The sequence below is a fragment of the Mytilus edulis genome, chromosome 10 (genome assembly GCF_963676685.1).
Source record: "Mytilus edulis chromosome 10, xbMytEdul2.2, whole genome shotgun sequence".
In the NCBI taxonomy this organism is placed as follows: Eukaryota; Metazoa; Mollusca; class Bivalvia; order Mytilida; family Mytilidae; genus Mytilus; species Mytilus edulis.
Genome location: NC_092353.1, coordinates 79,071,143 through 79,086,855, shown reverse-complemented (window position 1 = coordinate 79,086,855; position 15,713 = coordinate 79,071,143). Strand labels below are relative to the sequence as shown.

Here is a 15,713-nt window from a genome sequence, read left to right as displayed (position 1 = left end):
TTATAGACATCTTTGACATTGTAAATTTCGTACAAATTTATTATTCCAAGTACAATCATCTCTATGTCAAATCCCACAAATATTTTTTTCCATGTTTTTCAGGCGGGTATGATGTTCCAAAGGATACAATGGTTATGATCAATCACTGGGCACTACACCATGATCCTAACTACTGGAAAGATGTGGAGAAATTTGATCCGACACGCTTCCTGGACGAAAATGGAAAACTTGGTATGAAACCAGAAAGCTGGTTACCATTCTCTGCAGGCAGACGTGTGTGTCTAGGGGAAACTGTTGCTAAACCAGAACTGCATTTGATTTTTGCAACGATAATGCAAAGGTTTAAGATAACACTGCCTGAAGGAACCGACCCCGAATTAAAACTAGGAGGATCAGGTGGTGTTACAATGCCGGCTACTTATGAAGTCATTATTACAGACAGAATAAAAACATAACTATGGAACTTATTTATCCTTATGTAGCTCAAACTGAAATTAACATTTATAAACATTCTGTAGTTGTAAATAAATACTACATTTCTGTTATTAGAAATATAAAATTGTAAAGTAATCTATTTCTTTGATGTGGAATATTATGCACAATACTTCTTTTCTTTTTGTTTTTCGTTTTTCAGTCCTTTGTATATTAAATTGATTGGATATAATCAAACAATCAAATTAACCGATAAACAGGTTTACCTCCGCCTACTTATATTGCTTGCAGATGTTAATCTTAATTACAATGCTTGAGCAAACTTTAATTCTTACAAAGCAAGCAAGCGAACCAAACCACTTACTTGCTAGCATTAGGATAACAGCTGTAAAGTTTATTAACTTCTTGTTTTGATTTTGCCTTCCACCTGTTCAAGCATCCATGGGGATCGAGTCTTATGTAGTCGAAACGCACCAAATTATCAGCATGGTATCAGATGAGGTTTTATGAACTCAGACATTTTCAAGGAAACAAAGTAACGTTTTTCCTTTTTTGACAAACCTGTAATGCCAATTTTTGTTATTTTACTTTTTATGATATATGAAATAATCTAATTTATATTGTTTCAAAATCATTCTTACCTATAAAGTCATTGTTTTGTTAACACATTGTTGTCAATATAACGGAATTCGATGCGACTGTCAAACAAGATTTAGCTAGCTATACAACCAGGTTTAATCCACCATTTTCTACTTAAGAAAACGCCTGTTCCAAGTCATGAATATGACAGTTGATATCCATTCGGTTTGTGTGTTTGAGCTTTTGATTTTGTCGTTGTTTGATTAGGACTTTCCGTTTTGAATTTTCCGCGGAGTTCAGTATTTAGTGTGATTTTTCTTTTTCCAAAAATTGATAACTGATGCAGTGAGTGTAAACTTCATGCTTTGATACTATATATGCCCTTGAATATTTACTAGATAACATTTTTGTTCGCTTTGGGGATTCCGTATATCGTCAGATTATCGGAATTCCAATGGGGACTAACTGTGCACCACTTATTGCGGACCTGTTTTTGTATTGTTATGAGTTACAATTTATGACAAAAATAAGCAAAGACCCATCGAAACAAAATCTGATAAACAAATTTAATAATACTTTTAGATATTTGGATGATATTTTGGCTCTCAACAATGACGACTTCAGTATGTATATTAATGAAATTGATCCTGTTGAACTTACTTTAAATAAAGCTAATACTAACAATGACCACTGCCCTTTTCTCGATCTTGATATCTATATCACTAATGGAAAGCTGAATACTAAAATTTATGATAAAAGGGATGATTTTTCATTTCCTATCGTTAATTATCCGTTTTTAGATGGTGACGTTCCCTTGTCACCATCTTACGGTGTTTATATATCTCAACTTGTACGATTCGTGTATGTAACAATGTTTTAGATTTTAACGAGAGAAATTTATGTATTACTGAAAAATTATTACACCAGGGTTTTCGATATCACAAACTAGTCAAAACATTTACTAAATTTTATCATCGGTATAAAGACATCATTCGTAAATATAGCTCAACATGCAGACTTCTAATACGTTCAGGTATTTCACATCCAATTTTTTATGGTAATATTCTTTATAAAGCACAAAGGTGTCAGTATTCACCTCAGAAACTTACAAAACCTTTGAATAGACTTATTAAGAAGGGATATAATTACGATACTGTTGTCAAGTCATTAAAGATTGTATATTTTGGCGTTAATATTGATTCACTGATAAGGTCTTTGCATCGGAACTAAACACATTTTTTCTACAAACAGTTGTTGGCATGACACGGGTTATGTTCTTCTCATATATGTTATGATGGTATGATACTAAACCCCTAACGGGAAGGATTGTGCCTGATGTTCATATGATGAAATCATAATCTTTCAGTCAGTTTAAGTGAAGTCTGGAGCTGGCATGTCAGTTAACTGCTAGTAGTCTGTTGTTATTTATGTATTATTGTCATTTTGTTTATTTTCTTTGGTTACATCTTCTGACATCAGACTCGGATTTCTCTTGAACTGAATTTTAATGTGCGTATTGTTATGCGTTTACTTTACTACATTGGTTAGAGGTATAGGGGGAGGGTTGAGATCTCACAAACATGTTTAACCCCGCCGCATTTTTGCGCCTGTCCCAAATCAGGAGCCTCTGGCCTTTGTTAGTCTTGTATTATTTTAATTTTAGTTTCTTGTGTACAATTTGGAAATTAGTATGGCGTTCATTATCACTGGACTAGTATATATTTGTTTAGGGGCCAGCTGAAGGACGCCTCCGGGTGCGGGAATTTCTCGCTACATTAAAGACCTGTTGGTGACCCTCTGCTGTTGTTTTTTATTTGGTCGGGTTGTTGTCTCTTTGACACATTCCCCATTTCCATTCTCAATTTTATTCTTTGATACATACCTGTAGTGACGTGAAAGATTCGGATTTTATTTTTCACAAATTCCTTGACGTTTTCATTCATAGAATTGGATATAGGACAATACGTGTATACTGCATGTTGAATTATGTTAGAATGGTCAGACTAAGTTAAATGTAAAGCAGTCTATTGAAGCTATCTACTTTAAACCTTAGTCCTAATTTATAACCTTAGACAGTCGTAAAATAGATTGCACATGTTATATGTACGGCAAAAATCAATTGACGTTTCTTTAGTTTGTCTCGAGAGTGAGGTTTTGATAACAGTAAATTACACAATACAAATGCAATGCAGTACATAATAGGATTGAGTCATAAAATATCAGACGACATTTAACATACAAATTATCATCTTCATTCTAACATACAGAGTTTACCTTCCTGCAGTTTCAAAAAGATATTTCCTCGAGTCGTGAGGAAGAAATATGTAAGTGTAAAATAATTGATATATTGTATATTAATTATTAACCAGAAAAAATGTTTGATAATTGCAATGTATTCGATAATAATGTAAATTTCTATTTATTAGTTTTTTATTATCAAGTCGGTCTTTGATTTTAACTGTTACAACTTTATTGCATCAACTTCGCATTTTGGTGATTATTATCCCTTCGATTAAGTCCAAGGTCGAAATGTTAAAACTAAAAAAAAAAAACTAATACAAATGTTGAAAGGCTGACCACAAGTATTATCGTCCAATTGCATTTGTTTACAATTGAGACTCATATCTTCCGTTCGTCTTCTTAGATTAATATTTTAGTTGGCAGTGTGCATATTAACGGTTAACAATGTGCATTCATGACATTGGAATCCGTCATGCAACTATTGTTCTAGCCCATGGATGCATGACTCATATATTGCAAAGAAAAATCATACCCTATTTATCATTTTTATATTTCGTAGTTATCAGACATACAATGTGTTCAGTAGTATCTTCTACATTTAGATATGTTAAAGACATGGGTTTATTCAAAATAATTATACCGAATTGTCCTTTCACAATTTTGACTGACCTGTTAATAGACTGAATATGTATGACCCATTGGCATGTATGTTTCTAACCATTATTATATTGCCTAAATAAAATTACAATCAAAGAAAATCGAGCCATTTTAGCGGCACGTTGGTATAAAAAATTTAAAGGATTGCTACGGTTACTCTGTATTGACTTGTATATCCAGTGATTCATTTTAGACTGGATAAAAAAATACAACAAAAGACAAATGTGGTGAAGATGGAAATGGTGTGGTATACTGCCCAAATAAACAAATAGTCACATGACCTAGATGTCAATTTTGCTTCGTGAGCATCTAAGGTCGTATGTTTGTCATATTTCAAATGATAGGTATACATGATACACAATAAACCCTATATGAACAGATGTTAAATTCTGATGAACTTATTAAAGAGAAAAATTAGGGAAACACATACGTACGGTTACCAATAGTTTTTAATTTCTGTGTCATTTTGTTCTCTTGCGGAAAGTTGTCTCATTGGTAATCATACCACATTTTCGTTTTATATATTGAGATTAGCGCATGAACTCCACAAAGTGCTAGATCGACTAAGAAGATAGAGCTTATGCCTACTACCTATTTTAGCACCAATTTGAATTTCGATTGGTGATGGATTTGTTGTGATTGATTGATTTTCTTGTTTTCTAATTTTGTTTATTTGATTTTTTCAGGTCAAATGAAGGAGAACCCCACAGGAAAAGTAAAAAATATATCAAAAACCCTGAAAAATGAGAATGAATTCTAAACAAAACCTAAAAAAATGAGAAACATGAATTAAATAGATATTTGTTCTTTATTATTATTCTGTTTTGGTATTTTCATATTTTCAGAATGTTGTATTAATGTTGTATTAATGTTGATTCTATCAACGTTAAATGTCCAAACAGTTCTAATTGGTTTAGTAGTTGTACTTGTTGTATACAAACTCAGACAAAGATGGAAATATAATCTCCCTCTAGGACCATTTTGCTGGCCTCTGATTGGAAGTTATGAATTGTAATATCATCTTGCTAGCCTTTGATTGGAAGTTATGAAGGTAATGCAATGTTGCTGGATTTTGATTGGTAGATATGAAGGTCATATAATGCTGGTGGCCTTTGATTGGTTGTTATGAAAGAAATTCAATTTTTGCTGGACTTTGTTATGTTGCTATGAAGGTGTGGAATTATTAGAAATTAATTGCTATTATCAAAATGTAAAAAATCTAATTAAGTTATTTAGTTTGAGTATATGAAGATAATATATACTTAATAGAACATACAGATAAAATGTACCTGTAATACGGTCAACGGCAATCGTGCAGTCATCATCCGTGAAGGTATCGATACCTTTAATATGTATGATGTTACGTCATCGATATTAGTCACTGTTGCAAAGACTACCTCAAACACCGTATAACATCATGCCACATAAAACATCTACTTGAAATGGGTCAAAATCTTTAATTGTTTTTACATAGGCGGTAATGGTAACGTTTTTTCCTGTAGCTCAGTCCATATCGTTAACTTGGATATGTATGATAGCTTGTTTCGAAGCTGTGACATTTTCACATATGTGGTTAAATTTTCGGGGTACGAAGTGAGATTACTTTTTCCGTAAATTAGCAAACCCCGAACATCCTGTTGTGATGCGGCTCCTTGTGGTAAAATATCCCCTTTTTAACACAATAAGTTCTTTGAAAATTTAATACTTTGAACACATTCAATAGCTCCATAGTTTTTACACATTTATTCTATGTTCCTCTACTTTCCTAATCACCACAAATAATTAAGTTCAGTCATTTGCTAAAAATAGAAATATGTCCAATATCACTACACAGAGATTTTTTCTTTACACGTGACTTTTGAGTTCCTCATTTCAAGGCGCATTAGGGATGTTGTCCCAAATATACAATAAAGTGTTTATGATATATTTCTTCCGTTCGTCTTCTTATATTAATATTTTAGTTGGCGGTGTGCAGATTAACGGTTAACAATGTGCATTCATGACATTGGAATCCGTCATGTAACTATTGTTCTAGCCCATGGATGCATGACTCATATATTGCAAAGAAAAATCATACCCTATTTATCATTTTTATATTTCGTAGTTTTGACTGACCTGTTAATAGACTGAATATGTATGACCCATTGGCATGTATATTTCTAACCATTATTATATGGCCTAAATAAAATTACAATCGAAGAAAAAGAACCATGTTAGCGGCACGTTGGTATAAAAAATTTAAAGGACTGCTACGGTTACTCTGTATTGACTTGTATATCCAGTGATTCATTTTAGACTGGATAAAAAAATACAACAAAAGACAAATCCAATAATGTTACATAAACAATTGTTTGGTTATCTAAGAAAATGTCGTTTTAAAGCATCAATATAAGAGTAACTCCCGCTATCTTCTACAACTTCTATAGGCGACGAGAAAGTCAATCAATTTCAGGATGAACAATGTGGTGAAGATGGCAATGGTGCAGCCATCCATCCGTGACGGTATAGATACCTTTAATATGTATGATGTCACGTCATCGATATCAGTCACTGTTGCAAAGACTACCTCAAACACCGTATAACATCATGCCACATAAAACATCTACTTGAAATGGGTCAAAATCTTTAATTGTTTTTACATAGGCGGTAATGGTAACGTTTTTTCCTGTAGCTCAGTCCATATCGTTAACTTGGATATGTATGATAGCTTGTTTCGAAGCTGTGACATTTTCACATATGTGGTTAAATTTTCGGGGTACGAAGTGAGATTACTTTTTCCGTAAATTAGCAAACCCCGAACATCCTGTTGTGATGCGGCTCCTTGTGGTAAAATATCCCCTTTTTAACACAATAAGTTCTTTGAAAATTTAATACTTTGAACACATTCAATAGCTCCATAGTTTTTACACATTTATTCTATGTTCCTCTACTTTCCTAATCACCACAAATAATTAAGTTCAGTCATTTGCTAAAAATAGAAATATGTCCAATATCACTACACAGAGATTTTTTCTTTACACGTGACTTTTGAGTTCCTCATTTCAAGGCGCATTAGGGATGTTGTCCCAAATATACAATAAAGTGTTTATGATATATTTCTTCCGTTCGTCTTCTTATATTAATATTTTAGTTGGCGGTGTGCAGATTAACGGTTAACAATGTGCATTCATGACATTGGAATCCGTCATGTAACTATTGTTCTAGCCCATGGATGCATGACTCATATATTGCAAAGAAAAATCATACCCTATTTATCATTTTTATATTTCGTAGTTTTGACTGACCTGTTAATAGACTGAATATGTATGACCCATTGGCATGTATATTTCTAACCATTATTATATGGCCTAAATAAAATTACAATCGAAGAAAAAGAACCATGTTAGCGGCACGTTGGTATAAAAAATTTAAAGGACTGCTACGGTTACTCTGTATTGACTTGTATATCCAGTGATTCATTTTAGACTGGATAAAAAAATACAACAAAAGACAAATCCAATAATGTTACATAAACAATTGTTTGGTTATCTAAGAAAATGTCGTTTTAAAGCATCAATATAAGAGTAACTCCCGCTATCTTCTACAACTTCTATAGGCGACGAGAAAGTCAATCAATTTCAGGATGAACAATGTGGTGAAGATGGCAATGGTGCAGCCATCCATCCGTGACGGTATAGATACCTTTAATATGTATGATGTCACGTCATCGATATCAGTCACTGTTGCAAAGACTACCTCAAACACCGTATAACATCATGCCACATAAAACATCTACTTGAAGTATACAATAAAGTGTTTATGATATATTTCTTTTTTAATATCACGAACCGTATCAACCCTCAACCCTCAACCAATATACTCCCTCTAGCCGAGCTCTTTTGATTATATTGGCGTTTTGGGTTGATACGGATGTTATCTGGAAAAAGCCATTTGAAAATCACTGTGAATCAGAAAAAGTGTCTGTAATCAGAGCTTTGATCAAGCATATCTTTTAGCCAGTATATATATAACAGTGATTAATTACTTAGTATATGATTTGGATTTATTCCAGCTGCACAAACTAGATTTCTACATGAAGTATTTGTAAAATAAACGATGAAATACGGACCAATCTTCACTGTTAGTCTAGGTACGTAAATTACAATATATAATGCCAGGCCGAGGTCAGTTTTATTTATGAATCAGCTGTTGAGAGAGAACATTTGACATTCGTATAAAATATGGAGATTGCCATGAAACTACTACCCCCATAGCCCCCCCCCCCCCCAAAAAAAAAAAAAAACCAAAAAAAAACATAAAAGCCCCCTTTCCCCCTTGAATTAAAATGGTCTATCCTTATCAGTAACAATTGTCTGCCCTAGAGTGAAACATGTAGAATGAAAGAACGAATGTACAATGCATGAGAGTTCAGATATTTACTTTTCCTGTCTTCAAAGTTGTATCAAATTATAGAGTTGTTTAAATATTAATATTGAATAGTATATAATGTTAACGTGTATATGTTGACGTGTATTTATATGAATTATCAAACTGTTAACCATTTATTTAGTTCAAGGCCATGTCGCACAATGTTTGAGTAAACAGTTAATTGTATGTACATTATGGCCATATACTTATATATAGGGCATTTGTTGGTTTTTTCCTGGGACTATAATTTCTTCGGCACTTATATATTATTCTTTTGAAATGAAGATATACGATAATAAATATTATTTATAACAATTACTATAATACATTTGTATAATTATATATATTCTACCTGAGTTTTCAGTGGCGGATCCAGGGGGGGGGGGGGGGGGGTTCCGGGGGTGCGCACCCCCCTTTATTTTTGCCGATCAATGCATTTGTATCGGGACATATGTTTTGCACCCCCCCCCCTTTGCCCTGGGTTAGCACCCCTTAGCACCCCCCCTTTCGAAAATTCCTGCATCCGCCCCTGGTTTTATATGTCGAATACTAAAAGACGTGTATCCAGTGGGGTGTATAGTGCGAACTCCCCTGTCTTTAGAATGAACATATATCGCTTTTATTATTATCATTTAACTGATCGTCAAAACAAATTCATCGCCTCGATGCGCCTCTTTCTTTTTTTTACCACTTTACATCCATCGATTATCATTTACCTTTTATACTATATATATATGTGGATAGATATGTATTTGTGTGTTTAGGTTTCTCTGATGTATTTATGACATATCGTTGGAACACCCCACCCCCTTCCACACCCCCTCCCCACTTTATTCTGGGTTGGGAACCTCTTTTTAAAAATGACTGGATCCGCCCCTGGAGTTTAAAAAAATAAATATCGAGCATATGAAAGACGAACAGTTGTAAAACGGCTGTGAAATATCTATCTATAACTATCGTCCTAGTAAGTCCCCTTAGTGAGTCATCGACATCAAATGGATGACAAATGTTTACATGATATATACTACTATAAAATTTTGAGGGTTATCAGATTATTTCACAATATACAAAATAGTGCAATATTGAATGAGATTGTATCATAAAATATCTAAGGAAATTTAACTTTCTAACAGACAATTATTAACACACAAATAGAGTTTAAATAATTTTTGAGGAATCTGAAGTTGGAGACATAATTATATCATCGAGTCGTGAGCAAGAACACGATAGGGTAAGCGCGTACGAATAAGTATCATGGTATATAGACATTGCAGTAAAGTATTAAATAGACAATGATTTAAGTGTGTTTTAAATAAAATATTGAGGGGACCATTTTACTGCCAGATGCACATGTCAAACGTTAATATCTCGAGCCCATTAAAGGTGCTTGAGGTCTACTATTCAAAATCTAAACCCTAATAGAAACGTTGAAGATCGAGAAAAACAACTCAAAATATTACCTTCTTTTGTCTGATTTATTGTACTGGCATTGCAGAAGTACACAGTTTTATTAGTTACTCAGAATGAAAAATCATCGGAATTGAATCAATCATGCAATTTGTGTTCATGTGCATGGATGCAGGCCCTGCAATAGTTCGGAACCTGTCAGTTTTTTGTTGTTTTTGTTTGTTTTTGTTTGTTTTTTTGGTTTTTTTTTTTATCTTTTTTGTCTTTTAATGAATTTGGTGCTTAAAAGCAGATCATTTAAATATGTTAAAGTCTCTAGTTTATCCACAGGCATATACCTAAATGAAGGTAGATTGGATTCTTTTTTCCAAGACAAGTGCCTGTGTTTTTATCGTATTTTTTTTTTTGAAAGAATCCCTAGCGTAGATATTTACTTTAAGTTTTGAGTTAATCATCAAATTATGATTCAAATTACATTGTTGTTTGAACATTGAATGAATATAGATGTAGACGTATTTCAATGGTGAATATTTATTAAGTTCAGGTTGCACAATACCCGTGTATGTAGATAATTCGGTACATTCTCAGAGTACATTGTGGTCCTAATTAGGTTGACGTTCTAAGATAGATAGGAAAATAAATTGGCAAAATTGATAAGCAAGCGTTAAACAAGATCTACAAATAAGTACACATAACCGAAATAATCATCCAGAGTTCTTTATTGAGGTTATTGCTCGCTCTTTAATGACACAATTTTCAAGGTTTTTTCTTCCCTATAATTTTGAAAATTATGAAAGATTGATAGCCACTGTAAGCAAAAGTAAAAGTGATTAGCAAGAAAAGGTCTACAAAAATATCAAATTATACCAAAATCGATCGTCAGTAGACTTCTGATAGAAAACATTGACCTTAAATGACGTTTTCTTTTATTGTATTTTGGACAAAATCTAAAAAGATAAAGATAAACTAGCACTGCATGTTAACGACAGGAAAATTATCAGCAACACTGGACCAACAAAAATGAGATTAAACAGTGTATGTAGTCCACATTGCTGTAAAGTGTAAATTGTTGAAGAAAGTTTAACACATAAGTTAACACATGCTCTTTAGAGCCTGTACATGTTGTACAATAAAACCCATTTTCATCTGACCATGGATTCGCCTTTGATTTACATGACGAATGCTTTTTTATTATCTTTTCACAGTTTTCGATTTCGTCTAACTTTTTGTTCTACTGTAAGTCGGTATTTTCTCGGTCCTTGTTTTTTTTTTCATTGCATGTATTACGAAACAGAATATGTATATCTCTTATACTATGTTAATTGAAATTTACATTTGTGTGTATATATAAATAAGAAGATGTGGTATGAATGAGACAACTCTCCACAAGAGACCAAATGACAAAAATAATCATAATTAACGACTATGCCTTGTATGGGTTTTCAATTATATCACAAAACTTAAATGAATAACGGTATTTCAAAACATTTTTCAAGTTTTATCTGTTAGCCTCTTGAACGTGTCATTTACGCTTTAAAAAAAAAGGCTTTATACTAGGCTAAAGGTACCAATATTCATACACGTACCATTATATTCTAATTCGTCACCTCAAACATAAAGTATTTTTAAACAGATATATCATGTTAAGGAGGGGTATTTGCGAAAAATACCAGTCGAGAGAATGTTAAATTTCACGAGCCGTAAGGCGAGGGAAATTCATTCTCAAGACTGGTATTTTTCGCAAATACCCCTCAAGAACATGATATATCTGTTTAATTACACCGAATGCTAATGTTCTAAAACGCATTGATGATCGTGACGTTACAAGCGTCCAGTCGGATAGAGTATTTTTTGGCAAATACCACGGCAGAGAGGGTAAAAAAGGCAAATCCTTTTTGGCAAATACCCCGGCGGAGTTAAAAAAATGAACGATATTCGTTTGATAACAGTGAATTGGTGAAAAATACACTGGCTATCAACCAATCAAAACCCAGGATTCTTACATAAGGTGTAATTATAATATAAACCAAACACTTGTTTCATAGAAATAGATCGCCAGCATGTGCAGCTTATTGTGATAATTTTATTAAAAAAGAAAATTTTGAGTCCCGATGTCATCATGATACCGGATCACCGCTGCGTAGTACACGACAGCCTACTAAATAGAAAATCAAAATGAGAAATAATATATACATATACATATATATTATAGGTCTTCATGATCAACTGAACAAAATTATTGATGTCATACTGGTAGTATATTTATCTATCTATCTATGCGTAAAAAACATTTCATAAATACAAGCATACAACTCTAGCGGGAGGAGGGGATAAACTAAACTGCACTTTTCTGGACGGTATGCGAGCGCCGAAAGACAAAATATATCTTAATTTACTTTAACAAGAAAACTATTCGCGCTTTAAAAATCCCGTGCTATTTACATATGGGGGGGGGGGCGAGACCATTTTCGGGACGTCGGGATTGGCCGATTTTAGCAACGGGAAATTGGGATTGCCTTGTTTAAAGATCGGGAATTCGGGATAGAAAAACATCGGGATACGGGAAACCCATGTTTTTAGCCATGGGAAATCGGGATTTTTATGTTGAAATATAACGGGATTGACAAAAAACTGTACCTTGGACAGATAAAAGTGCCATTTTTATTATACTTCAATCAGAACTGCATCTTGAAACAGAGTAGATCCAGATATTATTGTTATTTTTTGCTCGTTTTTTTTTTTAAGTAACCGTAGCCAGTGCCATATTTAATATCCACTGTACGCGAATGAAATGCTAACCAAAATTCATGTTAATAGTCTAAGCTCCTTGGTATTAGTGTCGCTCTGATTTAGAGTATCAGTATACCCAAACAGTGTAGTAAAGGTCTTACAACCCTTACCAAAAGTTAGACTTGATTTGGATATTTTCAATAAGAGTAAGATCATGTAAGACCTAAAAGAAAACACATGTGTTTCCGGTACCCCTATATATATACTAGTCAACAAAAGAAACGATACACGACTTTGAAATAAAATTTATCAAAAAGTGTTACATATAAAACACAAGAGTGCACACGCTGAAATGTCTCGCCTTCTATACTAATCATTGATATTATGTTGATAGTCCTAAGCTAAGCTTTATTACAACTGTCACATAAACTTAACATTAACCAAGATAACTAAACAAAGACCAATGAACCTTAAAAAAGAGGTCCAGGTCAGATGAACCATGCCAGGAAGACAGGTACAGCTAACAATGCTTCTATACAACATATATAGTTGACACATTACTTATAGTTTAAGAAAAATAGACCAAAACACAAAAACTTAACACTGTGCAATGAACCGTGAAAATGAGGTCACGGTTAAATAAAACCTGCTCGACTGACATAAAGATCATAAAATATTTCCATACACCAAATATAGTTGACCTATTGCATATAGCATATTTTTAGATAAAAAGACCAAAACTCAAAAACTTAACTTTGACCACTGAACCATGAAAATGAGGTCAAGGTCACATGACATCTGCCCGCTAGACATGTACACTTAACAATCATTCCATACAACAAATATAGTAGACCTATTGCATATGGTATGAGAAAAACAGACCAAAACACAAAAATTTAACTATAACCACTGAACCATGAAAATGAGGTCAAGGTCAGATGACACCTGCCAGTTGGACATGTACACCTTACAGTCCTTCCATACACCGAATATACTAGCCCTATTGCTTATAGTATCTGAGATATGGACTTGACCACCAAAACTTAACCTTGTTCACTGATCCATGAAATGAGGTCGAGGTCAAGTGAAAACTGTCTGACAGACACGAGGACCTTGCAAGGTACGCACATATCAAATATAGTTATCCTATTACTTATAATAAGAGAGAATTCAACATTACAAAAAATTTGAACTTTTTTTTCAAGTGGTCACTGAACCATGAAAATGAGGTCAAGGACATTGGACATGTGACTGACGGAAACTTCGTAACATGAAGCATCTATATACAAAGTATGAAGCATCCAGGTCTTCCACTTTCTAAAATATAAAGCTTTTACGAAGTGAGCTAACGCCGCCGCCGGATCACTATCCCTATGTCGAGCTTTCTGCAACAAAAGTTGCAGGCTCGACAAAAATGATATACACTATTTTAAAAAGCTTTCATTTGCAATGTATGCGCATGTGATAATGAAAATCAAAACTTTTCGGAAAGTATCTAAATTCCGTGTAAACGATCATAGGGTGTAAATTAGTTTTGCGGAAAGTTGAATAAAAAATCGACACATAATAATTGATTGTTACCGCTTTTTGAAAATCACTTTACACATACTGCACTGTAAATCTAAATGTTAATAAATAGAACACTGCTTGAACGCTTTTTTGTAACACTTTTTGAACGTGTAATGGCGTTCCAAATGTTTACACTAGTGTTCATCAATTGAATGTGTGGTGTTCAGTTTTTAATGCCTTTGTGTTTCATTTTTGAACACTTGATGTTAAAGACCTTAACATTAGTGTTCAACGATTGAACGTGTCCGAATGTTCAAAACCTTAATACGTCGACGCGTTCAACAGCCATGTAACACTTTTTGAACACAGCGAACATGTTCAAAAAGCAAAATGTTAAGATTCAGAACACCAGACGTTAACATTCAGAACAGTTGACATAGGTGTTCAAATTGATGGTGTTCAAATGTGGAACACGTTCTATTGTTAAGCGTACATAATTTTCCATAAGTACTTAACTTAATTAAACTGTTATAAAAACTATATTGAATCAGGCAAAATACAACAATAAAACATATTTCAACAAGTAAATTCTTTATATAATCAAATGAGCATATAAGTAAGAAAAGTGCACAAGAATACCTTATGATATCACAAGTAACAGTCAGTGAAATCACATACATAATGTTTTTAAACCGACTTAAATATATCACAAATAATTATTTTCTTCTACATGACAAGATATAGTTGCTACATCATGTGTATCCTAACCAAAAAAGCATGTCAATGTGATAAGTAGATAGTTTATGATATAGATATTTGTCACAATGAAAGTTTAAAAGTCTGCAAATTCCAACACTTCTTGTACGATCACATAAGATGTACGCTCAACTTTTCAGTGCATCTTCACTTAAAGCTGTCAACTGGGTGGCATTTTATGTGTTATGTCAAATCCTCCACAACAAGTAATCTCTACGAGCCTATATATCCTGCAAAATAAAATTTAAAATTAATAGAAGAGAGTTTTTCATAAAGCATCAAATTATGCAAAAGTTTTTATGCTTTAATTTCGATATATATACTAGAGTATAAAATGATATTCTATGGCAGTGAAATGCAAATATCGACATTATAAGTTGCATAAGTCGATTTCTTGACCTAAGGTATACAGATATAGAAATGATACACCTACATAAGCTATTTATATACATATATTGTCATACCTTTTTGACAGCTTTCTTTTTTCCAACACTTTATAGCATGCAGAAATGACCTTCGTGGTCTTATTTGCTACCGGTTTCTTATTCAAACATTCCAATCTAACGATTCCTGCAAATAAAAAAAAAAAACACTTTCTAGGTCAAAAATGGTGTTCTATATGTTTACACTAGTGTTCATCAATTGAATGTGTGGTGTTCGTTTTTTAATGCCTTTGTGTTTCACATTTGAACACTTGATGTTAGAGTTATTTAACACTTATTGTTCATCAATTGAATATGTGGTGTTCAGTTTTTAATGCCTTTGTGTGCCATTTTTGAACGCTTGATGTCAGAGTTCTTAACACTTTGTGTTCATCAATTGAATGCGGGGTGTTAATTTTTTAATGCCTTTGTGTTCCACTTTTAAACACGTGATGTTAGAGTTATTTAACACTTAGTGTTCATCAATTGAATATGTGGTGTTCAGTTTTAAATGCCTTTGTGTGCCATTTTTGAACACTTGATGTTAGAATTCTTAACACTTAGTGTTCAGCT

The 15,713-nt window shown here is 33.2% G+C and overlaps 3 protein-coding genes across 7 annotated transcripts in view; all 3 read left to right on the top strand.

Annotated features, from left to right (window-relative positions):
- LOC139491987 (steroid 17-alpha-hydroxylase/17,20 lyase-like) overlaps window positions 1-611 on the top strand; it is a 29,440-nt gene extending 28,829 nt beyond the window's left edge. For both annotated transcript variants that reach the window (XM_071279995.1, XM_071279996.1), the window contains one exon: window positions 103-611. In XM_071279995.1, coding sequence (XP_071136096.1) covers window positions 103-455 — 353 coding nt within the window. In that variant the 3' untranslated portion in view covers window positions 456-611. The remainder of the gene's footprint in view (window positions 1-102) is intronic.
- LOC139491982 (steroid 17-alpha-hydroxylase/17,20 lyase-like) overlaps window positions 1-15,713 on the top strand; it is a 68,936-nt gene that overhangs the window by 21,502 nt on the left and 31,721 nt on the right. Inside the window, exon 1 of one of the 3 annotated variants that reach the window (XM_071279983.1) lies at window positions 7,975-8,038. The exons of 1 other annotated variant lie outside the window; for it this stretch is intronic. The gene's annotated coding sequence lies outside the window, so the exon portion shown is untranslated. Of the gene's footprint in view, window positions 1-7,974; window positions 8,039-9,389; window positions 9,556-15,713 lie in introns of those variants that run through there. One more of the 3 variants, XM_071279978.1, reaches the window with a different exon arrangement.
- LOC139491985 (steroid 17-alpha-hydroxylase/17,20 lyase-like) overlaps window positions 9,301-15,713 on the top strand; it is a 136,498-nt gene continuing 130,085 nt past the window's right edge. The window contains exon 1 of one of the 2 annotated variants that reach the window (XM_071279993.1): window positions 9,301-9,547. The gene's annotated coding sequence lies outside the window, so the exon portion shown is untranslated. The remainder of the gene's footprint in view (window positions 9,548-15,713) is intronic. The other variant, XM_071279990.1, reaches the window with a different exon arrangement.